The sequence below is a fragment of the Acomys minous genome (assembly GCF_964271855.1).
Source record: "Acomys minous genome assembly, chromosome: 6".
Lineage (NCBI taxonomy): Eukaryota > Metazoa > Chordata > Mammalia > Rodentia > Muridae > Acomys > Acomys minous.
In genome coordinates this window covers 36,842,288-36,869,253 of record NC_140487.1, presented here as the reverse complement: position 1 = coordinate 36,869,253, position 26,966 = coordinate 36,842,288, and the positions used below count along the sequence as shown (strand labels likewise).

Here is a 26,966-nt window from a genome sequence, read left to right as displayed (position 1 = left end):
CATCCAGAGCAAAAGCTTGCGCTGCTCCTCATATCCACAGCAGCACTGTTCTCAGTAGCCAAAAGGTGGAAACAACCAAACCAATGAATGAATAAAGCCCATAAATCCCCCACGGTGGAGCGCTAAGAGGAAGCAAAGTCTGACACTTGCTGCAAGTGAATGGACCTTGAAAACACTAATGCTGAATGACTGTGGCGGAGCACAAACCATATGTTGCCTGGTTTCATTGCCATGGCGTGCTCAGGAAGGCTAAATCCACAGAGACAGAAAGGATGTTGCTGGTTGCCAAGGAACAATCAGTGTAGAAGGGCTGCAGTTTCCTCTCAGGGTGACGAAATGCCTTGGAACTAGATAAAGGGAGGCAACACTGTTGGGGTATAATGTCACAGAATTGTGCATTTTAAGTGGCTTCTGGTTGATTTTATGTTTCATGGGTTTTACATCAGTTTTTAAAGAGATTAGTTATTGCAGAGTGTTGACAGTTGAGAGAAATCTTCAACAAGATGGCCCATGTTGGAAGTATAGGAAGATTGGGTACAATTTTCAATAACTGGTAAAAATTCTGAAGTTTCTACAAGGAACAGTAATCCTACTGTCAATAATAATAATAATAATAATAATAATAATAATAATAATAATAATGAAATTTTCCTGAAATAGCAAGTCTTACTGTTTCTATTTTCTTTTCTAAGTCCTGCTTTCTTCTCCTTGAGTCAGTCACTTCATTTCCATTGTTTATGGAGCAAATGTGCTAACTCTAAAGACGTGTTGTTCTATTGAATAACGTTGAGACCCCTGTACCTTGTTTTCCAGGTCTGTGCGCTTCCGTTGGTACCAGGGATTTTATCCTGCTGGCTCTCAGCCTGTCACATGGGCCATTGACAATGTCTACATCGGTCCCCAGTGTGAAGAGATGTGCAACGGACACGGGAGCTGCACCAACGGAACCAAGTGTATATGTGACCCAGGCTACTCTGGCCCAACCTGCAAAATAAGCACCAAAAACCCTGATTTCCTGAAAGACGATTTTGAAGGTAATCTTTTCTGTGTGGTGTTTGGAAGGATTTACATGTAAGCACACTGTGTGTTGGAGAATTAGCCACTCACTCAGGCACGTTCTAACAGTTATTTTACAACTCATAACACATAAAAGTCCATTTCTCTCTGAAGTTTATAGGGTTACACTTTTGAGATAGTGGTTAATGGGAAAGAGTAAGACTTTAATTGAGAAATTAAAGGTTTTTTTCCATCACTTTGTTGTAAAATTTATTATATTATTTTTCAGTATCTAGTTTAGATCTCTAATATCCTGATACTACTATTGATGGAATAAGTTATGCCGTTAAGAATCTGTAAGAAGACTAAAACAATTTTTAATTGATTAACTATATTTAACCTTAAAATATTTAACTTTAAATTTTTTATTAGCTTGATGAGAATTCTGTACGTGTTTTGAGCATATTCACCCTCTCTCTTCCACCCACTGCCCTTCTTACCCAGTTCTGTCCTTTTTGTTCCCCTTGAAGTTCGTGCTGCCCAAATATTCTCAGGCCCTTCCACTGGGGCGTGGTCTGATTGGGCTGCGCTCCAAGAGACGCCTATCTATCCCTCTCTTAACAGCTGACCATTGCCAGTAGCTCCTTGGCTAGAGGAGACTTCACAGCCAACTCGCTTCTTGACGCTAGGACTTGGTCCAGATGGGCATGCTCTGGCCTTGCACAGGCACATGCTGTTACAACTACTTCATTTTCACCACTTTATACTTCATACAGTTGCTGATAGGTAACAATTGAGGGAACATGTCTAAAGGATAATCTCAGATCTCAGGGACACTGTTTCAGAAATCTTAGTTTCCACCAACTGTTCAGACATCCTCTCCTTTTTTTTTCCCCCACTCCTTTGTTTCATATTCAGAATTTGACATCACTACATAGAATGATAATGTTGCAACAGAGAAAAATGCGTATTATATACCAATGATTTGAGGGAGCATCTAAATCATAGATGCACTGTTACCAATGGTTGGATTAAACATTTTTATATGGTGGACGAATACAGAAGCTATCTGTGTTAATAGAATCAGACCAAAAGATTTTGTTTTCCTCCATTTTCTATAAGACTTTCAATTATTTGTTTTTTTTAAATAATAATAATTATTATATTATTATGCTTTTAGAATACATTTTAAAACTATATTTAGGTACAAACATACAATGAAACATTACACTGCCATAAAACATTTGAACTATTGATTTTTGCTACAATGTATATGAACCTTGGAAATAATACAATAAATAAAAGAAATCAGAATGAAACATCCAAACATTTTAACGTAGTGAAAAAGAAACTAAGTCTAAGATTCATATCTGAGTAAATTTAAGAGTTGGCTTTGAGAGGCATTTAACAGCAACTATTAAATTATATTGAAATTTCTGTGATTAAAATACCCATTTTTAAAAGATACTGTCTTATTCCTCCTTAACACTGCCTTGCATGAGAAAGGACATGGTAAAGACACTGGGGGAGAGCAGCGCACACCCTCCCAGCCTCCTTTTCTTCTGGCCTCATTCACTTCCTGACTAACCAGTGTTTTCCTTTGATGTGGAGTTTGGCTGGCCGAACCATAGATACTCGGGGAAAGGCCCTCTCTGACATGTGAACCTCTGTATCAGTTGAGGCTAAAAACTATAAGGATGTTCATATTATAAAGAGTTCTTTTATCTCACAATGCACTTTAATGTTTATGGCTTCACATTATAAAACTACAGGACACACATTCACCGAAATGTCTTTGACAATGTAACACAAGTGCAGTTCCGGTCACCGGTAAACCACACTTTCCGCTTCCCCAGGTCAACTGGAGTCTGACCGGTTCTTGCTAATGAGTGGTGGGAAGCCGTCTCGGAAGTGTGGGATCCTGTCCAGTGGGAACAACCTCTTCTTCAATGAAGATGGCCTGCGCATGCTGGTAACACGGGACCTGGACTTATCCCACGCTAGGTAATTGTAGCATTCCCTTGTGGACCTACAGCAGAAGTAGGACGCTCTCAGGGGCAACACCCTCTATGCTGGCATTACACGTCTCTCTGCCCTAAGCCCCCAACAAGACACAGATCACATAATTTCTAGTTCCGTACAGACATTGGCTTGGTACCGACATCAGATGTGAAACACCTGAACAGACAAAACCTGGTGTGTTGTTTTATAATCTTGTGGCTAGAAAATGACAATATTCAATTTACTCTAACTTCAAAAAATAATATGTCTTTTTATCTGCCTTCTACTAAGTCATTAGCACTTAAACTCTAGAGAAGGTATGTACATTTATTATATCATCTTAGTAAGACCAGCTCAGTTGAAGTGTAATGCATTGTCAAGTTATTCATGATTAATTTTATTTCCATTAGCAAATTTAGTTGCAAGTATTCGAAGCGTGGTCCTTAGTCCTCATAAGCAACTGCACAACACTTTGCTGGCACATAAGTCATTTTCTAAATTGAGCAGAGTCGCTCAGAAAAACCACGTTTTAAACTGGCTCAGGGGATTATGTCCTGTCACAATGTATATCCCTTGATCACTTGATGAGCCCAAACCTTAGCAGCAAAATATAGAATATAGTTTAACATGTGTAAAATGCAGCCCTGACCTATTTTTAAATGAACAAGGGAATCATGTTTCCAGTTTTAAAACATCTCACAGTACTTAAAACTCTATCTGAATATTCCATCTTCCACCTGAATCTCTCCATCTCTCAATGATTCATTATAAATACTGTAATTCACAAAAAATACAATTCTATCTAAAATAATTGGATAGTTACTGAAAGCAAAATTTTATTCTATCCCATTCTAAGACACATAGATTTAATTTGATATTCCTTATGTCAGACTCTTCCATCACAGCCAAGTTCTCTAATTTAGAAGTGATTGCGTTTTTAAATAAGTAATTCTGATGTAATTTTTCTAAGCAGTAATTTGATGTTTGTATTATCACTAAACTAATATAAACATCTTTCCCATACAAGTAGATAATATGCCTAGTTTTTCCTCAATAAATACTGTTCTTATTTGTGTAAACATCACTAGGCGCTAACAATGCATGTTTTTCACAAATCAAACATTAAAAGCTGCATTATATAGCTCATCCAGGCGCATGCTGGGTGGGATTTGCATATATTGACCTTAAAACGTTCAGTGTAAGATCTCAGTGTTTTCAGGGCCATGATACAAATAGGGGTTGGGAGAATGGTGAGGAATAAATGGCTCTGTGTATGATACCGGTAACATCTATTATCAGCCCTGTTATATTTACCGAGTATATATGTTGGATTTGACATGAAATTTATTCTGCTTTACCAGTTAGAACAGTGGCCAGACCAGGCACTAGCGGCTTGCCTGCCAAAGAGAACATGGGAGCCAGTTTTCATTGGCACACCAGCTGCTTGCTGCCACTCTGTCCACCTCCCTGCCAGCTAGGAAAGCTGCCACTGGCCGGGCGCCACGGTTCTCAGTGGCCCAGTATCATCTATACCCAGACCCAGCAACAGTCAGAGCCTGGCACAGCCCATCACCAGCACAACCCTCACTCAGCCTCCCCTTGCCCTGGCACAAGAGACAGAAAAGAGGCCCAGGCTAACCACACCTCTTCCAAAAGTAGCCTGGTCTTTTGAAAAGAGGAGCTACGGCTGCTGCATGTAAATGTGTCCACATCCTTAAAACCCGGGATGCAAGACCTGTAAAAACTACTGGTAAAACAAGAACCAGTGGCTTTGCCAGTAGTGTGGCACCTGTATTCTGTATGGTCTTCTAGTTCCAAACACTGGGGACTGGAATCCCATTGTCTTCACTAGACAAACAATACCCTCTCGGGCTTGAACAGCCTTTGGATCTCTCCCAACATCTCATAAAGTAGCCAAGGGGTGCAGTGACACTCGCTTTCCTCAGCCTCCTTGGAAGAGAGATTCAAGATACAAATATGAGCCAGAATTGCTATTTTTCACACTTTACATTTAATTAACTCCCATTCACATTAGAACGGAAAACGAAGCTTTGAAGTAATTGTTTTGGATGCTCATTAAATCGCCGTGTTTATTAAAGCCACCCGTTGCCCCCATACTGCCCTGGGTGCATGCTTTCTGTTAACGATGCGGATTTCTCTTTGAAGTCAAAGGCTACAGTAAAGTCTTCTGGTGTCAGGTTTGTGCAGTTCTTCATGAGACTGGGATGTGGTAAAGGTGTTCCAGACCCCAGGAGCCAGCCAGTGCTTCTACAGTATTCCCTCAACGGTGGCCTCTCCTGGAGCCTTCTTCAGGAGTTCCTTTTCAGCAACTCCAGCAATGTGGGCAGGTACATTGCCCTGGAAATGCCCCTGAAAGCCCGTTCTGGTTCTACACGCCTCCGCTGGTGGCAGCCATCTGAAAATGGGCACTTCTATAGCCCCTGGGTGATCGACCAGGTCAGTCTCTTCAGAATTATCTACTTTGACTTTTATGAGTTTAGAAGGCCCTGTTAGCCCAACTCCCATCCTGGTAGAAGCCCAGACAGACACTTGGATGACTTGCCCAAGGGCACACGGCTAGATTAGATATGGTGTTTAGCTACTTTTCATTCGCTAGCCCCTCAATTGCCTAAGCCCGTAAAAATAAATGGCACAACAGAAGGCCTAGGTCGAGCTCAGAGGATGCTGCCATACGGATAGAGGGGCTTTATCAAGCGTGATACAAGGTTATAATTCTCCAAAAAGGAAAGCGTGCAAATTAGCATGGATGCCACATGCAGTTCTTCTCAAATCCTCTTTTCCAGCCTTTGATGCAAAATAAATAAATAAATCTCCCTCAGCATCTTTCTGGACGGCCCGTAAAGGATCTCCATACATAATACAGAACTCAGAGAACCTGTTCACAAACGGTAGAGTTCATGCAAAGAATTGCAACTGAAATGCCTCAGGGCCTGACTGTCCTGAAATAGAAATTTTACATGGAAAATAATCACGGGCAAGCCAAATTTTGCTCTCCCAGCTTGGGGACATGTGCTTTCCAACGGCACAGTTTGGCCCACAAATGGCTGTGAATGGTTTTGTCAATCCTTTGATTTGTTTTCTGTAGCTCCTTGCCAGATGGGCAAGCAGACCACAGAAACAAGAGCATTCTGAAAGCTCCCTCGCATTATGCTAGCTGTATAGTACCAGTTCTGAGGCGGCTGACAGACCAAAACAAACAAAACAGAAACAACTGAACTTTTCTGCATGTTAAAAACCCAAATTTGGGGTGTTTTAAAAATGCATTTCAGATTCTTATTGGAGGAAATATCTCTGGTAACACAGTCTTAGAAGATGATTTCTCAACCCTGGACAGCAGGAAGTGGCTGCTTCACCCGGGAGGCACCAAGATGCCTGTGTGTGGGTCCACGGGCGATGCCCTGGTCTTCATTGAGAAGGCCAGCACCCGTTATGTGGTCACCACAGACATCGCTGTGAATGAGGACTCATTCCTACAGATAGATTTTGCTGCCTCCTGCTCAGTCACAGATTCTTGCTATGGTAAGTGTTCCACCTCCAGACAGAGAGACAGAAGCCTGGGTGTCCCTGGCTGCCCAGGGCTTAGGAGGGTGACGTGGTAAAATGCTTACTGAGCAAGTGTGGTGAGCTGAGTTCAGCTTCCTGGCACCCACATAAAAGGCCAAGCATGGCTGCACCGTCCTGTGGTTCTACACTGGGAAGACAGAGACAGGCAGATCCCCGGAGCTCACTGGCCAGCCAGTCAGATGAATCAGCAAGCTCCAAGCTCAGCGACAGTCCCCAAGAAGTAATTAGGGAAAACACTCAGTGTCTCCCTCCTCCAGCTCTCATACACATATAGAAACACACACATTCATATATGAACACACACACACACACACACACACACAAGTCATAGTGTTCAGTACCCAAATGATCACAGTACATTTTAAGATCTTGAGATATTCTCAAAGCTGTTTAATCTTTCTCACATCGTGTTATGAACAAAGGATGCTTCTGAAAGCGTTGTGGATAGATTGAGTCTCAGAAACTTCTTTCCCCTGGGGACATACTTTACTTGGAAGACTGCATGTCTGGCTTACATACAGCCCTGAGTTCACTCCCCAGCACCATATAAAACTGTGTGTGGGAGCACATGCCTGTCATCCGAGCACTCGGCAGATGGGATCAGGAGAAGAATGCAAACTGCCATCACTGTTCGGGTTTGTCCCTTTACCTGGATGTTCAGACCCCTCTGGATAACTGAGGAACCCAGTGCTGTGCCACCGGACAGGACACTTCTAAGACACTACAGGTCCTTGTTCTTAGGCCTGAGGGAGTGGGGTGTGAGGGGCGTGGCTACTTTCAAATTTCAGTGTAACAGGATTTGCATATTCCTGTGATTTTGAATATCTTGAATAGGATTTTGTTAGAAAGAATCCCAGAAGCAGTCTTTAAACCTGAACCACAGTGAGTTGACGCTAGTCAGTCTGGGGTGAAATGTGTGAAAACAAAAGATGCACAAGCAGAAAGTGCATCCTCTATATTGAGTAGGCACATTCTGTTCTAAAGAAGGACAGTGTCCTATGGAATGGAACTGATATAAGATGTAACATGAACTCAGAGGAGGGAGAGATGACAAATGCTGGTCCCATCCAAGGAGCTAGAGGACCTCTGACAAAGAGCTAAGTCTCCACTAGACCTTTATGGCTGGAGTGGATTTTAAGGATGGACAGATAGGTAAGTAGGTAGATAGATAGATGATAGATAGATAGATAGATAGATAGATAGATAGATAGATAAGTGATAGATAGGGAGATAGAAAGATAGATAGATAGATAGATAGATAGATAGATAGATAGATAGATAGGACATCACATACTGGGCCAGTAGATTAAGTAAAGAAGGCTCCCCTGGCCATAGGAAAGCTATAGGATAATGAAGCATATTTGCCCACAAGACAGAAATATTGGTATTCCAGAGGCCTAACCCTTCAGTAACTTCATGAGTCAATGAAAATAACCAGGGGTAGACAGGACATTCTCCACAGTTGAGTGGAGAGTGGGGTCTGACTTTCACAGGAACTCTGGTGCCCCATATTCGACCATGTCCCCTGGATGGGGAGGCCTGGTGGCACTCAGAGGAAGGATAGCAGGCTACCAAGAAGAGATTTGATACCCTATGAGCATATACAGGGGGAGGAGGTCCCCCTCAGTCACAGGTATAGGGGAAGGGAGTAAGGGGAAAATGGGAGGGAGGGAGGAATGGGAGGATACAAGTGATAGGATAACAATTGAGATGTAATATAAATAAATTAATAAAATATATTTTTAAAAAAGAAAGAAAAGAAAAGAACCAGGGAACCCATCCCATGGTTGACCCAGCAATGCCAGAACTAGACTGGCCCTCCTAAGCCAGTAGCATGTGATTCTGCCACAGGTCAGACTCTGAAACTTAAGCTTGACAAGGTCACAGATAAGAGACTGCAAGTAGAGAGGGGTGTCATCGAGCTTCATTCCAATTGGTGGCGTATCATCCGAGCTTCATTCCTATTGGTGGGGTATCATCCAAGCTTCATTCCTATTGGTGTGATAAGATACACTGACAAAAATCAACTTAGCGGAGAAAAGGGTTCATTTCGTCTTTCAGTTCTGGGTTATAGCCACCAATGTGTGGGAGTCAAAGCAGGAACATCAAATAGCTAATTGCCTCACAGCTGTAGTCCAGAACATAGAGAGAGAGAGGAATGCAAATGTGCTCACTTGATCGGTTGCTTTCTATTTCCCCACTCTTGTGTAATCAAAGACCCTGCCTAGGGGATGGCACTGCCCACATTTGTCTTGTTCTTCCACTATCAACCGATTAAGACAATCCCCAAAGCCAACCTATTGCAGACAGTTCCTCATGGAGACTTTTTTTACCAGCTGATTCTAGGGTTGGCAATGAAAGCTGGCCATCACAGGAGCTATGATGTGTTTTAGGGGAGTGTAGCGCTGAGAAAGCACATAGAAAGCAATCCTAGTATATAAGGTACAGAGCAGTGATCGCTGATGGAGGCGTAGGGGAGGGCAGTGAAGGGAGGTGGGAAGGATGACAGAAATACGAGACGATGAAAACAATCAAAAAGCAGGAGCTACCAGGACTGCGTAGCAGACTCAGCACAGAAGGGAAAAGCGACAGAGAAGGCAGCTTTTGGAAATGGCATCTAACTTTTAAACCCAGAGAACTAGTGTCAAAATATCACCACTGATAAAGTTTAGTGGTTAAGAGAATGCGTTTGTTTATAGGAGGAAGTGGTGAGTTTTTCCTAGTTCTTATGACAGAGTTTCTTGTTTCCCCACCCCCACCCCCCAAAAAGAGGAGAACCTGTTTAGATTGTTCTTCGCGATGTTTTCAGCATCCTGTGCAGTGCCTAGCTCAGCAAGCGCTAATCATTTAAGCAAGGTCAAATCCATTTTGAGACATACAGCTGGTAGATATAGTTGCAGCCTTAGTATGTACATGTGGAATAAGAGGCCCAGAAAGCTGTCTGGAAGAGTGCACAAAGCTTTCCTAGTTAGAAAGGAGTCAGAGTGAAGACAAATAGGAGACCTGGAAAAGCATCCTCCAAATAAAAGAACCAGAGAGCCGGGTTCAATGTGCTACGAAGACTGAAAGCCTTTACTTTCCATGACTTTCGGGTATCTCTTTATGGTTCTGATTCCTCCTCCATAAATTCCTTCACATAGTAGAGCGTAATGCATAAGACAAAGAGATCGTGTGATTTCTAAGGAGTGCCATTTATAATAAGAGAAAAATTGACTTACTTGGCCAGAATTTTTGTAGGACGGTCAAAATGTGAAAGACTGGGGCTGGAAAGATGGCTTAGTGGTTAAGAGCACTCGCTGTCCTTAGAGAGGGCTGGGGTTTGGTTCCCGGCACCCACTCTGGGTGACCCACACCGGCCTGTGCCTCTAGTCAGATGCCCTCTTTTGGCCTCTGTGGGCACTCATCCAAACTTATAAACATACACACAAATAAAAGTCATTCTGTCTTTCAAAATTTCAAACTACTGCTCAATTTTTTTTTACTATTTAAAAAGAAATCATTAACTATATTATTGACAAAAAAAGACATATAATTAAGAGTGGGACTTGAATATGAAGGGTTTCAGTGGAGAGGAGGGATGAGGCAGGGGAACGAGTGGCCAGGACTAAAGTCCATTGCGTAAACTACACCGTGCATTGCTGTCGTTATACTCAGGGCAGGGTATGAGGCTATAACGACTGTGTTGTAATTGTTATAAAAGATTCCCACCATAACGAGTGATTCAGGAAAACTACCTTTATTTCATTTAATCCTATCTCCTTAAAAGGAGTTGTAGTTCAATATTGTTTATTAAAATTATCAATAATGGACAGGCATTGTGGCTCATGTCTTTCTTTCATCCCAGCACTCTGTAAGTTCAAGGCCAGCCTGGTCTACATAGTGAGTTCCAGGACAGTCAGAACTGTATGAGAGATCCTACTTCCAGATAGATAGATAGATAGACAGACAGACAGACAGATAGCAGATAAATAATGTATGGAGGGAAAAGCAAAACTGGGAACTATTTCAAAGTCAGAAACATAAACACTGGGGGAAAGTTAAACTATTTCATTACAGTTAAAACCTGTGTGTACACAGCAAGTTACTGTGATTCCCGGAGTCTACAGAAATGTAATTATATTGAGAAAATGATTTTCTGTTTCAGCTATCGAACTGGAATACTCAGTGGATCTCGGGCTATCGTGGCACCCACTGGTGAGAGACTGCCTGCCTACCAATGTTGAGTGTAGCCGCTATCACCTGCAGCGCATCCTGGTGTCAGATACGTTCAACAAGTGGACCAGAATCACTCTGCCCCTCCCCCCTTACACCAGGTATTGCTGCTTCCGCTGTATCTCCCCTACGGGATCGGCTTTGGTACATCAGGTTTAGCAGATGCTTAAGTGAGATGCATGAGGATTTGTTACTTCCTTTCATATAAACTGAAGCTAACCTAATAAGAAGCGTGCAAGTCGGTTTTTATGAAGTTGTTATTCTGTAAATCCAGAATTTTCTTGACTTTTAATGCTAATGACTTTTTTGAATAATGGTTTATACAAGAAAACACCAACTGCGATGTAACAGTTTCTCCAACTTAATTTAGAAATGCCAAGAGCCAGCCATTTAAGACAGGACCATTGGATACAAAATAGGTTTAAATGGAATCTCTTTTCCTGCCATTTAAACCACTGTTAATACAATGGTTAGAGGTTCCATAATAAATGGATATGGCAAACAAATGTTTCCTAACATTACCCTCTGCTTTTCCAATCTTATTTTGAATGTTACTTTCAAATTTATCACCTGGAGAAATGTCTTCTGTGAAAAACACCTGTAAGTACTTCATCTACTACACCAATGGGCAAGGCTTGGCTGGAGAGAAGTGCATTCACACTCCTGCATGAGGAAAGTGGAGAACTGGCTTTCCCCAGGGCAGTGGTGTTCTAGGATTCCTTCACCATCTATAGAGGATGCCAAGCACAGTGAAAGCTTTGGAGTCGTGATTGGCGTGCCCATGCCCTGTGAGGAAACCTGATTGTCTGCTGCTGTTAACAGAGAACCAGTCAAAGCAACTGTCACAGAGTATGGGAGAAGTTATAGTTTGGACTCTTTATTGTCCTGTTGCCTCCCTACAAATGAAGAGTGAATAAATCCTCCAACTGCTCATCTAGAACATAGCTTTTCTTGGATTATCATAATGGAGGGGTTTCTGCCTCTCACAGCCTTCAGGTGCTCTACAGTTGCTGGCTTAGAGGCGGGAGACTATAGGAACTGTGAGCAGAGCTGCCAAGCTTAAATGAGATACGTGAAGTTTTGTTGCTCATTAAAGGTATTGTACATGAATTATTAAAGCAATCTTAATAAGTAACAGGAGAAAAAACTCTATTAAGGCACCCATTTTTTAAGTCTTTATGAGTTCTATGAATTATTACCCAACTACTTGGCTGCATTTTGCAAATAAGTGACATTCTAAGATTTACTTCAGCTAGTCATTATACCCTTGGGACGTCTGCTGAAGAAAAGTAATTATTCCTCACATTTTAATTTATCTTATAATTGTCTCTTGCACATAGTCACAAGAATTTTGACCCTTTTTTAATGATACATGAAAAAAAATCTGATAAGCATCCATTTCCCTGTTACCATATTGAAAATACACAGTTTGTTTACTATATTGCCCTCGAGGCTCATGTTGTACAGTGGCTTAAAGGCGACTCTGCCTTACCACATGCCCCGCTGAGGAATTCAAATAGAAACGTGCAAGCTAGAGCCACCTCTTTGCTTGCTTTGCCATATGCCAAAGAGGCACCTTCTGGTCTCAGACACTGTCTCAGTCACACGCTACTTTGTCTCCTGCCTCTGTTCTCAACCCCATGACTTTTAAAAGGTGTTTTTCCTGGTTTTCAGTTAAACTGTCGGTGGTGGAACCCCTGTGTTTCCCACACATGAGGCCCCGCCTTTAATCCTCAGCACAGACAGGTTGGTTGGCCGACAGGCACCCAGACAAGTCGGTACACTTAACTGACTGCCTAAATGTCTGTGCGGCCCGCGTGGCCTGGGTGTGTAGCTCTTTGCTATATTTACTACTTCAGTTTTTAGCTTTTTGCTATAAACAAACGTGGTGTTGAGAGCTTACAGATGCGTGCTAAGTAAGTGTTAGGAGCAACTGTGACCTCACGACGATTGGAGCTTTTCTATTACCATATGATACGGCTCTGAAGGGTCTAGGTTCTGTTGGTAATGGGAGTAAATGGAAGACGGTTGTCCACAAATTGCCATCAAATTGTCATCAAACAAGTCATCAAGCTGAACTAGCCAATGGTCACCAGTAGCAAGTGTTCATCCAGTCAGCCATATATTTTACTCTTTTCTTTTCTTTTGTTTTGTTTTTCGAGACAGGGTTTCTCTTGTAGTCCTGGCTGGCCTCGAACTCACAGAGGTCCACCTGCTTCTGCCTCCCGAGTGCTGAGATTAAAGGCATGTGCCATGGCACCCAGCTCAGTTATATATTTTTAAACATACTTTTAAGCATTTCATTGTTTCCTAGGCTTTAGTACATGCTAGGTTTATTCCGATCTCAAGGGTCTTTCAGTTTGGTGGAAGCCAGGGTGTTCACCAGAGACCACCAGCACTCAGAACTAACTGTACAGTTTAGTTGTGCTGAGGTGGAATTTGGGAAGATAATGTTCTAAGACTTGATATCACGAGGACATAGGCTTTGGTCAGGAAGGCCAGAGAATCCTTTCACGTAAGGAGTAGGGGCCAGGGTGTTCCAGGCAAGGAGAGTGCCCTCTGGAAGCAGAGAGGAGGTGGGTTTGTGTTCAGAAAGAGAAAGAAGAAACAAAAGTGAGATGTAAGATGCCATCCCACTGCAAAGAGCAGGGTTAGTAAACGCGGGGCTTTCTCATACGAATGCTTACAAGTCCGTCAGAGTGTGAAGGAACAAGGAGATATGGTGAGGTTTGAGTTCAGAAAAGCTTATCCTTACTGGAGAACCGATTAGAGGAGAAAAGAGCAAAGAGTCTCAGAGGGAAGAGTGGGCGGGACAGACTGAGCCTGGCAGTGTCGAGTGCCGTGTTCCTTGTGGACATAGAGATGAAGACTACACAGTCGGTGAGGTGAGCCTGACGAAGAGGGAAAGGGCCGCGTCGAAGATGACTCCTGCTCTCAGACAGGCGGTGTCAACAGGGTGTGGGACTTCTTCCTGAGAACACTGAGACTAAACACATGCTACATCACCCTCTGCTCCAGGCATTGCTTGTTTAAACCTAAGACAATGGCATGGTTATCTGCCCTGTGTTAAAACCTAAAACCATTGGCATGGTTTTCTGCCCCCATTCCCTGCCATATGCATTGGTTAAGCTAGATCTTCCTGCAAAACCATCCATAAAAATCAGAATAAAAGAAAAGCAATAGTGTAGTCTCACAAGAGCGAGCCCACAGTGATGGTATAACACTGTCTTAACGTCTTCCTCTGCGGAGGCTATATCCTATTGGAGGAACCGAAAACGACTCATGTTATTTAATGACGTAAAGCGCTGCTGGGGAGCAGTGTAAAGGGCCACGGATATTAAGAACTGGGAGGTCGTAAGTCAGAGTTAGAGCTTTGTGTAGACATGGGCCCTGGCTTTGAAGAGCTTGGTGGGTAAAGGGAGGAACGTTCTACATCCGGGAATCTAGGTGAACAAGGCAGGGCCACGTGGGCATGAGCCTTGGAGTTCCTGTTTAAAGCAGTGAAACCTTGGGAGGAGGCAACTACGGAGTCGGGTTTACTTACAAAAAGCACTGAAGCAAGGCAAGATGCAGGAAAATGGGGCTGGGGAGATAGCTCAGCTGGCAAAGTCTCCTGCTGTGCAGTCATGAGGGCCTGAGCTTGGTCCTCAGGGCCAAGGACAAGAAGCCAGACATGTGTCACAGAACTATAACCTTAGCACTGGGGCCAGAGACAGGCAGACTTGAATTTCTAGATTCACTGAACCCTCACCCTAGCCTACTTAGCAAGCTCCAGGCCAATGAGAGACCCTGACTCAAAACACAAGCTAAGGAATGGCACCCAGAGTTGTGGCCTTTACACACACACACACTCACATGCATGCACACACGCACACATGCATGCACACCGATATGCACACACACTAGTTTCTCTATTGCATGTGAAGAGAAGGCTCCCAAGTTGGCTGTTGGAAGACTGGTGATGCTATGACTTCATCTGCTCTCCACAGAGAGCAGATGAGTGGAAATGACTCACAAAGGAGGCAAGATGGGAGAATCAGGGTAACACACTGTCTAGCAGCTAAGTGAGAATGACGGCCATTCAGGAAGCAATCGGTGACATCAGCCACAGAAAAGAAGAAAACGTTTCAAAAGCATTTCACAGGGTCTCTTCTCTTCTTTTGTTTTTACTTTTTATTTTTGGTCTTTTTTTTTTTTTTTTTTTTTGAGACAGGGTTTCTCTGTGTAGCCTTGGCCGTCCTGGACTGACTTTATAGACCAGGCTGGCCTTGGACTCACAGCGATCCAACTGCCTCTGCCTCCTGAGTGCTAGGATTAAAGGTGTGAGCCACTACACCCAGCTCTTCTTTTAATGTTTAGTGTCTTCAAACGAATAGTTTCAGAGCTACTAGGGTAGTTTGTGTGGCCTAGAATCCCATGCACTTAAGTACTCTATCAGTAGTGTACCCTTATTGTTTCCCTAGGAGATAGGATCTAGGAAGGAATAGAATGCTGAGTTACTGAGAAAGTCTGAAGGAAAGACAGGATGGTGTCAAAAATCAATTTCATAGCCCAATCTGAATCTATCTGCCTTCCTCTTCATTACTAACCAGACTTAAAAATAGCATCTAGTTCAAGAGGCACCGGCTCTTAAAGTGTCACCTGAGAGCCAGGGAGTCACTGGAAGGTCAGGTAACTCAAGTCCACTGAGAAAGGGCAGAAGGGAGTGGCCACAGTACGGCTCGGGTGAGACTTGGCTATTTTAAGTCAAGTTGAAAATGATCTACTCCTACTGGCCCTAATGGCCCAGCTGGTGCAATCTTTAAACATTAACTACAACACACCTGTTGGAAGCCGGGTGCTTTAGCCACAGAAGGGGAGCGATTAAAAATCTGTGGGAAGGTAAAAGGAAAAAAACGAGACACACGAGAAAGGACAGATGTGTGGAAGGGCAAGGATGATGGTGAGAGGGGCAAAAGCAAGATAAATTGTATTTCTTTGTCAGTGACATCCACACATACAACTCTTGAGTGTAGAAAACAGAACCGAACCAGTAGGCTTAACATTTATTGTGTTCTTCAAACATCCGAGAGAGCCGCGAGTTAGTCCATTTTGTTAGAGAGACCCCAACAGCTGTGTGGGTGCTCCCTAATTCTGCCCGTGGTTATTCCAGCACAACAGTATGTTTCTAGAGGCCTCATTTGCAAGCATTCATATAACTGAACAGCCTCATTAAAATGTTAAAACTAACCAGAGAAGTACTGGACTAACCTTATATGCCACCTTCATCTGTGTTGTTGATACTTTGAACATCACTGCTATGGTTCCGCCAACTGTTTGTTGGTATTTGGGGTCCACAAAGCATAGGAATTTTGAATAAGCTGTAGTACCACTGAATCGCCCACACTGAATATGTTGCTATATTGGCATTCATGTTAAACAAGGTAAAACTTGTGTCCATGTGTTCTACAACAGAGACACAGCTGCCTCTGAGCCATATGGACTGCCAGCTTATTACCAAGCTTCTGTCAGAGAAGGTGATGTTTGACTGGTCTCACACACATATGCGGATGGTTCAGATTGCTTTCACGGCTAGACATAAATCATCCTCCATTAAAAAGATCTCTTATGTTCGATAACTAGTCCAGTGTATTAAAGCCATCAGTGAATTTATTCAGAATATTACGGTTTTTATTACTGCTTTCTGTGATTTTTTTTATAGCACAGTTGGTTTTTTAAAGTTATTTTGCTTAACGATGAGAGACACGCCTTTTTATTTCTAACTCTGAAATTTAAAATGTCCTGTGCTTTTAAAGGGATTTTTTTTTTTGCTTACATTTGTATTTATTTAAAAAGCAAATATGCCAGCCTCCCAGGTACTATCTAGTTTCAATGCACTGCCAACACTGACCCATAAGCAGCCCACTTACCCCTAACACTAAGCTATTTTGAAGCAACTTCGAGACATTGTAGCCTTTCAACTGCAAATATTTCAGTGTGCGTGAAAAGAACAATTTTAGAAAGCTGTGATGCAGTTATCAGAGCTAAAGATGGCGATTTCTTGTTCAGAATGTTCTCAGTGTTTGTTACTCAGATTTCCCTATCTCAGAAAGTGTGTCATAAAGGTTTTACAAGTCAATATACAAATCAGGATAATTGGTGGCAATATCCCTTAAGCCTCCTTTAGCCTCTAGCTCTCTTCCTCCCCTTTGTAGACAGGGCTGGACAAAGAGGTTATTTGCTTTTCCCGTGTCACTCAGTCAGTGGTTAGACCTAGAAACAATGAAATTTACCAATTTTTTTTTCCCCTCAAGAGGGAAAAAAAAAGTCTAGTGGGGTGGCTCATGTAGATTCTCCTTTTGCTAAATGATATTTTTATGAGTTGTGATAAAGCTTTAAGAGATTTACTTGGTAGAAATTCAAAGTGTCCCTGGGAGCTGGATAAACACTGTATAATAATTCTTATTATAAGTCACATGATCCTTGCCTTACCATACTGCTTTCTTAGTGAATTGGTATATGACTTAGGTCGCTGGGCTGCGTTCACCATCTTCATCAGCAGATTAAGGGCCAGCTTGGGCATTTCGTGTATCTCTTTGAGAGGAAAGGCGATGTTGGGGAAGAGTGGAAAGACTGAGGTGGTTGGCGGTGGTTGCTTTCTTTCTTTCTTTCCTTCTTTCTTTTTATTTTGAAGTTGGAAAACAACATCATTTGTTCTGAGGTGCAGGCCAGAGTCCCCTCAGAACTTCCATAACTGTTTCCTGGTGCCAGCAGCCTTGGTGACCTTGAGCACATTGAATCAGTCTTGCTCAGGGGCCTGCACTCTCCCACGGTGACAATGTCACCGATCTGTACATCCCTGAAACAGGGGGACAGGAGCACAGATGTGTTCTTGTGGCGCTTCTCAAATGGTTGTACTTCCGGATGCAATAGAGACAAGTACCAGTGGATGACAGTGGTCCTCTGCATCTTCATCTTCATCACGATGCCTGACAGGATCCGACCTCGGATGGAGACATTACCAGTGAAGGGCATTTCTTGCTTATGTAGGTGCCCTCGGTGGCCTCCGTGGGCCTAGACTGATGGGTCTTGAAGCCTAGACCAATGTTTTTGTAGTACCGAGGGAGTTTTTCTTTGCTGGTTTCTCCCACCAAAATATGCTTCTTGTTTTGAAAGATTGTAGGCTGCTTTTGGTCAGCACGGTCTGTCTGAATGTCCGCCAGCTTCCTGGCAGCCTGAGAAAAGCAGTTGTAGTTTCTTTCAAAGGAGTTCTTATGATGATGCTGATAATGAGAGCAGGAGGAGGAGGAGGAGGAAGGCTTAATAAGTAACTTGTTAAAAGGTGTGGCCACATCATGGGGGAGGTGCATGGCGTGTGGCCACGTATAGGAGCTGTGCTGTTGCAGTAACATATTAACGTTTAGAAGTGGGTATTTACTCACCGACACTTTCAAGCACTTCCAATATGTTGATGGGGAAGAAGTGGTATAAATTTAGAAAATAACCAAAAGGAGAGATTTCAAGGGTATGTGAAAATAAGCAATTTGCTCTGGGGCCCTTTTTCCTCCAACTCCGAGAAGCGGCAGCAGCTGGTAGCGGCCATCATTCTAAGGGACCTTCAGGCTAAGCAATGACACCTGCCAAGGGATACACCAAAGCTCTCGTAGGTCTTGGTAAACATGCACTGATTAATTTTCACAACACCCTTGCGAGTCAGGAAGCAGCGTTTTCTGGGCTTTACAGACGGGAAAGCGTCAGGATAGAGACCTGAGTGATTTAGCCCCTCTCCCAGTGAGGCCAGGCAGGGCTGGAAATAAGTCGCTTTACTGGAAAGGCTTAGAGGTTGAATTCTGCTTTCGTACTCCCATGCCGAGCTGTTATTGCACTTCTTCCCTTTAGCGAAAGTGCTTCTTCTTCCTATCAAATAATAATGGATAATGCATGTGCCTTTGCCTGCGAGCATGTAGTTACCAGATAGCGCCCTTCCTAAGAATATAAAACCACTGCACTTCAAAAGGAGGGAGGTGGGCGCTCAGACACTGTCATATTTGACCTCCTTATTGTGTTTAAGCATTTACTTGCTCACCATGAACATAGAACTCTCTGGTGCCAGAGTACAAATTAGAGCACTCACTTCTCCTTAGACCCATTGGCCAACTCCAGTTTCAGTACAGTCTTCGCACGGCCTCCCACTGGTTCCTTTTCTGTGGAACTCGAGAGAGAGTGGCAGAGACTGAAAAAGGCCGGGTTGGAAGTCTCCACAAAAGCTGTCACCTCCAGCAATTCATCTGGCTCTTAAATCTCCTGTTCAGAGGCTGCCCAGACTGTGACTGAACAAAACCAGTGATCAAAAAGCCACCACCTGCTAGGCGGCCCGTGCCACCTCTCAGCTCTTCCTCTCTGACAGCCATCAAACTACTGTCCCTGCACAACTGACCCCTGTTCCCCCACCACCACCCTGCAATGTGTCTTTTATTTGCTTTTTCCAGGAACCTTTATTGCTGTCAGCTTAATATTCTTTCAGAAGATGTTTATGAAATCCCATTTATAAGTGCCACAGACGATGAGATGATAAATAGGGAGGCTAATTTAACAAAAAAAAAAAAAACCTGCTTAAAAATGGACACTTTATAAGGTGACAAGGGCTCTGGTGAAACAGATATGTGATGTTGTGGGGGGGGAGAACGTTTATTACTTATTATCTATAAGCTCTGAGGACACAAAACAATATCCCACGCCTTTCAGGAAATTTGTAGTTAAAAACAAAAGATAGAATAAATGTGTGCATGTAGGCTGCACATCAAAATGCATGGTTATGAGCTATGAAAATGTGGTGCTCCACTGCGTTACAGATGTTGCTGCAAAGAAACAGAAACAGTAGTGAGTTCAGTCATTTAAAAGAACAGAGCCACTGGGCTTCGCAACACTGTTAGGGGTGGGTATCAATACAACGCTGCTCCTGTGAAAACAGAGGCCCCTGAGCATCAGCTCCCTGCGAGTACCACTCAGTAGTGAGCAAAAAGGGATCCACCCCACATGCTGCCTTACAACCTAATGTGCCAGGAAGGAAACTGGGTCTCCCCGAAACAAGCACATACATGCTAAAATTGTGTTGGGCGCCACATAAAGAACAGGTTGTTGTGGGTCCGAATAATATGAGACGAAGGCCATTTTCAAAAGGGTAAGAAAGAAAAGACCTCTTTGAGGACTAATGTGAGACCCTGAAGGACACACAGGGATTAACCAAGCTGAAAAAGAACCTCCCCAGGGGAGACACACGTGAAGGAAGGTGGGAATGAGTTTGGTGTGCTCTGGAAATCGAGAGAAGTGATGCTTAAGATGGCCAAAAGAAGGGAGAGGAGAGGAGAGGGGAGGGGAGGGGAGGGGAAGGGAGGGGAGGGGAGAGGGGAGGGGAGAGGAGGGGAGAGGGGAGGGGAGGGGAGAGGAGGGGAGGGGAGGGGAAGGGAGGGGAGGGGAGAGGGGAGGGGAGGGGAGCGGAGAGGGGAGGAGCGGGTAGGGGAGGAGCAGGGAGGGGAGGAGAGGAGGGGAGAGGGGAGGGGAGGGGAGGGGAGGAGAGGAGGGGAGAGGAGAGGGGAGGGGAGGAGAGGAGAGGAGAGGAGGGGAGAGGTGAGGGGAGGAGAGGCCCCATGCAGACCCAGGTCATGGACTGGGGTTTGGGGCTTAAAGTCAGTGCAATAAGAAGTGGCGGAAAAATCTGAGCCGAGACGCTTCGCTGGGGGTGTGGGAGCGGGAGAGCAAGAACAGTGGAAAAAGAAGTTGCCAGAATGCCAGGACACTTGTTGGACTAAACTGTTTTTCAGAATGAAAAATCTTAGTTCTGGCCTGTTCTTTTTTTATTATTAATTTTATGGCTTTTCAATTCGAAAATATAAGACTCTTGCTGTTATTTCATCTTTTTCCCTTCCTTAAACAGATATTCTCCAATCAAAATATTAAGTCTTTTGGTATAAAATATGCATGGTTCGATAAACATAAATTATTTCCTCTGCAAGTTTTTAAATGTTTGCATGAAGCCCAGGTATTGTTTGGGTTTTACTGCCATCTAGTGTCTCTGAATGTGTTGTGTTTGTGATGCTGAACAAGACCTCTCCTGACTGTCAAGGAGGAAGTCCACTTCTGCATCTGGAACGGAGAACTTCTGAGTCACTTTCACTTATTTCACTTTTTAATCAACACCAAAAAAAAAAAAAAAGTGCCTTGCTTTATTTATTACCCCCTCTCTCCTCTCTATACAGCCGTCTTGGATTTCATTGCTCTCTGTTCTATGTTTATCCTATCCCCTTCAGGGATGCTGAGTGAGGTCGAGCAGGGGGGCAGCATGGACCACACCCCACATCGTGCCTAACGTTAAAGGCAGGATGGTTACAGCTGCTCAAGGACACGCATCCTATCCCTGCTGCCTCTGTACAATGGTGCCATGCAGAACTCAGCCCTTTAGTGTCCCTTGAGGCTCCTAGCTTTAGGATTAGATCCCCCGGGGGGGGGGGCAAAGTGCATGCTGAATCTATTTGTTCGGCTTAGTTTTGTTAACTAGAGATGTGTATGGGCTATTGCAATGATGAATGTTCTTTTCACAACAGGACTGGGGACGTGTGGGTTTGTGCTGCCCTCTTCGAGCTCGCTAGAATACATTTTCTTCCCACTGCACTCTCATTGTAAATCTCTTCCTCTTCTTCCAAGGTCCCAAGCCACTCGTTTCCGCTGGCATCAACCAGCGCCTTTTGACAAGCAGCAGACGTGGGCAATAGATAATGTCTATATTGGGGACGGCTGCCTAGACATGTGCAGCGGCCATGGGCGGTGCATCCAGGGAAGCTGTGTGTAAGTTGGAATATTGCTTGTGTCTAAATAGCTTGATTCATAGTCCATCCAGGGGTGGGGGTTCTAAGCCATTTTTTTTTCATCACTCCCAACTTACCTTAGCTTTTGCATGTTCCTGAAATGTGATATTGAGCTAACAGTGGAATTGATGGCTATTATAACTACACTCTTACTTAATGATTAGCGCCTGAACAGCAGCTACATTGTCAGGAGAAAGCTGAGTTATAATTAACTATATTCATTTTTCTTCTGTTTCTGTGATACTTTTGTGCCTTGAAAAGGGAAGGCTTCAGGAGTTCAATATAGTCTCACCAAAAAGAATATATCATGTTAAGTATGGATGGAAGTGAGCACATGCATTTGTTGAGGTTTAGTGGATAATTTTCAGGTTGTTTGCATAATAAAGTATAAACATGTCTGGTCAATTTATCAGGCATATTTGACAGAGAACCCACTATATCATCCTCATAGATCCTTAGCATCTTTGGGAGATTCTACATTTAACACATTTGGAGAGATGTGTGTGCATGTATACACATACGCGAGTGAATGTGTGCACTTGTGCACACACGCGCGTGTGCACACACACCACAGCCTTTTGTGCTTCACTTTCTAAGAGTGTGCTATCTGATTGGTTGGTGTAGAGGGGTTAATAGAGAGCTCACCCGCTCTTCTCCACTGTTCTCCATACCCATGGGGAATCTGGCCTTGATAAATGGTTGTATCTCATCTCCAGGATGACTCTGAAGAACCCTGGGCAGCCTCTCAGGCCTGTCCTGAACAGAGAGCTGAGAACTCCGTTCAGGGGTGCCAGTGACTGACTATCTGAAGCATTGTCTGCTGTGTAGCACACAGCACACAGCCACATGGTCCTTAAACGACCGGGAGCTTCTGTTTAAAAGAGCAATTTACTATATTATCACCAGCCAGCAGTTTGGTTTGGCAGCTGCAGGCCTATAGGCTGTCCAATGCTGTTCATGTGAGTCAGGACTTCAGAACATCATTTAAAGTCGTTTCTTTCCCTCCACCTGCAACCACCACGAGTCACTGCTTAGGAAAGGCTGGAGCCGGCTAACTCACAGCCTGTCTCTAAGCTTGTTAAGGAGAGCGGGTGATCTATGGCCAAGCCTGCAGCTCTGTGGAGATCAGTGACCCCTTGTGATCCTAGACTAGGAAAGGCTGGCTTATGGAACACGGGAATACCCAGAGGGCTTTCTTTGCTGTTGACTGTGCCTTTCCCTTTTCCACACCTAGCTGTGATGAGCAGTGGGGAGGCCTGTACTGCGATGAGCCTGAAGCCGCCCTCCCTACCCAGCTCAAAGACAACTTCAACAGAGCTCCCTCCATCCAGAACTGGCTGACCGTGAATGGTGGCAAGCTGAGTACTGTGTGCGGGGCTGTGGCCTCGGGACTGGCTCTCCATTTCAGCGGGGTAAGAGTTGGCCTGACTGGTTACTCATTTCTCCACCCTCTAAGGCTCCCACAAGTCCCAGAGCCTCTTTAGACGGTTAACCAATCAGGACGCAGTTACACAAATCCGACATTGATGTTGTCCAGTGTTTCCCTACCAGAAACTTGAGTTGAGACCATTTAAAGATGCAGCTTGTGTCAGCCCAGGGAATGTTTAAGGACACATTCTTAAAGGACTCGTGTAGATTTCCGTCCTGAGAAAGGGGCACATGTACGGTGTGGGGGTGTGTTGGGGGAGGGGAGCTCCATCCAGATGAGGCTCTAATCGAAAACGCTTGAGCTCACAACACATTTGGGATTAAAGAGTCAAAACTCTAGGAATTGAGCATCAGTGTTTCTTGAATGTACTAACAACAACTGATCCTTTTATAAATCATTCCAGAAAAAGTAACTTGTCAGTAGTTACTGAACATTTGTATTTATAGCATATTATTTTGTGTGACAGAAGCAATATTGGAAAGCTTCCCTTGGAAAAATATATAAGCATTCTATTTTGCTGCCAAATCTTACCTTTTTAAAAGCATAAGTTTCTAATATCATGATTAAATACACAAATTAATTTTTTTTAATTAATTCATAGTCAACTCTTTTTTAACTGTACTCTATCATGGAGTTTATATTGGTGCTAATGAAGTATTCATATATTATTTATATGCAATATTTTATTACCCAGGAACAACAAAGTGCATATGTCACAATGATTTTCTCATGATCGACACTAAGAACGTACATTCAAGCTACTCTTCTACGGCAGGTAGACGTGGGTGTGGCCGAGGCTTCTACACATGTTCAACTAACAAATACCTGCCTATCAAGATCAACTGTCAATTAGTGTAAAGGACATTAAACTAGCTATGAATATTTAAATAAATAGTATTTGAGATTGGGGCAAGATGGCTCAGTCAGTACATTCCTGTTGTGCATAAAGACTTGGGTCCCCAACATTCATGTAAAAACCAGTCATGGTAGAGTGTGTTACCCTAGTACAGGGTGTAGTGGTGCATTGGGCATGGGAGGTAGAAGCAGCCAGCTGTCCAGAGCTCACTGGCCAGCTCATCTAGTCAATCAGCAAACTCCAGGCTCAGGGAGAGACCCTGTTTAAAAGCTGCAGTGGCAAGTGATAGAGAAAGAGACCAAACATCAACCTCTACCTCTACATGTACATGAACATGTGTGCATATGCACATGTGTGAACATGTAACCCCACGCACCCAAGTGTACATACACACACACACACAAATTTAAATAAGTAAATAAATGTTAAAATATTTTAAAGGGTATCACAACTATCTCATAATTAAGTTAAATATTTTTCAGTTGTAGTCATTTTAAATTTTCCTATTAAAAATCGCTATGTCTTGGGGCCAGAGAGATGGCTCAGGAGTTAAAAGCACTTGCTGCTTTTCCAGTGGGCCTGTGTTCAATTCCCAGCACCCACATAATGGGTCGCAGCTATCAGTAGCTCCAGTTCCAGGGGATCCAACACTTATACTCACACAGACATTCACTCTCACACACACACACACACACACACACACACACACACACACACACATACACACACACATACATACACATAGATAAAATTTTAAAAAGTAGTTATATCAAAATGTTACTTCATTAATAACTGGTGTTTTTAGCCAATGCTAATAGTTAAAAATACATTAATAAAAACTTTGGATAGTTTAATTCCAGCTTTTACTTTGCTTATAAATAATATATAAAACAAACCTCCTTAGGACATATGACATAATGTAAGTATGTTAGGCTTACCCTAAGTCTCAAATCCTAACATTTGAAAGTTCAACAAACCTGATCTGGGCACCATACTAGAAGCTGATGTAGGAGAGATAATAACACAATACATTGTTTGCATTACCAAAAAAATGATACTTTTCAAAAGACAAAACCAGAGAAAAGGCATAATCTGCAGGATCTGAAGCCGAGATTCCTTATTGCTGCTTTTCTGCTGTCCTGCTGCTTCTCCTTAGGGCTGTAGCCGATTGCTAGTCACTGTGGACCTGAACCTTACCAGCGCTGAGTTCATCCAATTTTACTTCATGTATGGATGCCTCATTACCCCGAGCAACCGAAACCAAGGGGTCCTGCTGGAGTACTCTGTCAATGGAGGCATCACCTGGACCCTGCTGATGGAGATTTTCTATGACCAGTACAGCAAACCTGGGTTCGTATCCATTTTATCTCCAATAACTAAGATGTTGAAAAAAAAATGCTTGGTAAGGCTCCTAGTAGTAGCCAGTCTTCAGGGACTTAGGGGACCAACAACTTACTCATCAGGAAATGACACCCATAAGTCAGAAAGAAGCTGAGGGAGCTTTCTGGAGTACACAGTAGCTAATCAGAGCTTTTATTTTAAGAACACTTAGCTTTCGCATCCCAGAATAAGATTAATTACTAGATCATAATGCCAACAGTAAATAAACTTAGTGCAAAAAAAAAAAAACATGGAGGCTGAGTATATGATAGTTTCAGAAACATTTGGAGAAATGCAAACATTTGTTTACAAAGTATCTGCTCAGTATATACCAGAAAACAGTAAGACTGGAATATCCTTAAGATGCCTAGAACCTGTTAAATCCTTCCTTAAAACCCTAAACAGCCATAAGATACGGATCTTTTAAAACACTGTAGAAAGAACAAAAACAGTCAATGTAGACAAAGAGAAAAGTCAGAGGGGCTGGATGTAGTGGTGCCTGTCCATGGTCTCCGGACTCTGTTGGCTGAGGTAGTGGAATCGCTGGAGATTATACATTGAAGGCCAGCCCGGACAACATAGTGAGATTCTTCCCACCTCCCCGCCCCCCATCCCAACAACAGAGGGAAAACGAAAAGAGAAAAGAATAATGTTGAATCCAGAGGTACACTCCTCCCCTCAAGCCAGAAGGATTGTAAAGCCCAGAGGTAGAGTGACCCCTAAGGAAACTGCGTTTTCCAGACATAACAGGACAGACGCACATGGGAACTCACAGACAGGAACAGGAAACAAATGACCCGCTCAAGCTTAAGCCAGACAAATCTCTGCACCAAGGAGCAGAGTGGGCACAAAATCCCACCTCATACACTAGGAGCTATTGACACACTATTGCTTCTGGGAGAGGGAACAGAGTTTTCTTCAATGGTATATCAGACACACTCCAGGGCACCCCATGGCCAGTAGTCAGCCAACACAAACTGGTGCGTGCACTCCTCTAATAGGGAAAGAAAACAGAATGTGAAAATGGGTCCGAAGGGAGGTGGGAAGAATCTGGGAAGAGTGGAGGCAGGGGAATGAATATGATCAAAATATACCATGTGAAATTCTCAAAGAATTAATTTCTTTTAAGGGAAAAGAAAATGGTAAACTAACTGAAGTATTCCTGTCTCAAGGGACTGAGGCAGAGTGATAGAGCAGGACACAGGACGGCCTCCTCTGGCTCCACACATGCGCGCCTAGACAAGAGCGCCTGCACACCCGCGCATGCGCATACGCCACCCAAACCACACACAGTAGTGATGATTTTTACAAAGGAGACAGGCGGATGACCTTTAAAATAGGGGGACATGAAGAAATAAAATTTGGAGATGCCTGCCTCAAAGCTGTTGGTCTCCAAACATGTAGTAACACTATAATTGAGGGTGTGGAATTCACGGACTACATTTTCCTCCCCGAATGTCAACACTCACTAGTCCTTGCACGGTGAGTACATGCATCCCAGTTGGTCCCTGTCCAGACTGCAACCCACTATGCTAGGCACTTGTAACCTAGAGACGACACGAAAGGGCAGCAGGATGCCTGAGCAGGTGGTTCAGCTTGTCCAGCGTGTACAAGGCCCTCAACACCAAAAAGAGAAAAAAACAACAAGGAAATGCCATGCCAATTA

General features: G+C 43.5%; 1 protein-coding gene and 1 pseudogene across 3 annotated transcripts in view; one reads left to right on the top strand and one right to left on the bottom strand.

The window, feature by feature from the left end:
- The window catches only part of RELN (reelin), a 443,910-nt gene that overhangs the window by 377,604 nt on the left and 39,340 nt on the right, over positions 1-26,966 (top strand). For both annotated transcript variants that reach the window (XM_084787306.1, XM_084787305.1), the window contains exons 42-49: positions 814-1,034; positions 2,853-3,000; positions 5,196-5,454; positions 6,288-6,537; positions 10,727-10,895; positions 21,475-21,615; positions 22,870-23,047; positions 25,077-25,270. In XM_084787306.1, the coding sequence (XP_084643432.1) occupies positions 814-1,034; positions 2,853-3,000; positions 5,196-5,454; positions 6,288-6,537; positions 10,727-10,895; positions 21,475-21,615; positions 22,870-23,047; positions 25,077-25,270 (1,560 nt within the window). The remainder of the gene's footprint in view (positions 1-813; positions 1,035-2,852; positions 3,001-5,195; positions 5,455-6,287; positions 6,538-10,726; positions 10,896-21,474; positions 21,616-22,869; positions 23,048-25,076; positions 25,271-26,966) is intronic.
- On the bottom strand, positions 17,513-18,143 carry LOC311599034 (small ribosomal subunit protein uS17-like; annotated as a pseudogene). Its single transcript has one exon. The product of its transcript is annotated as a small ribosomal subunit protein uS17-like (transcript).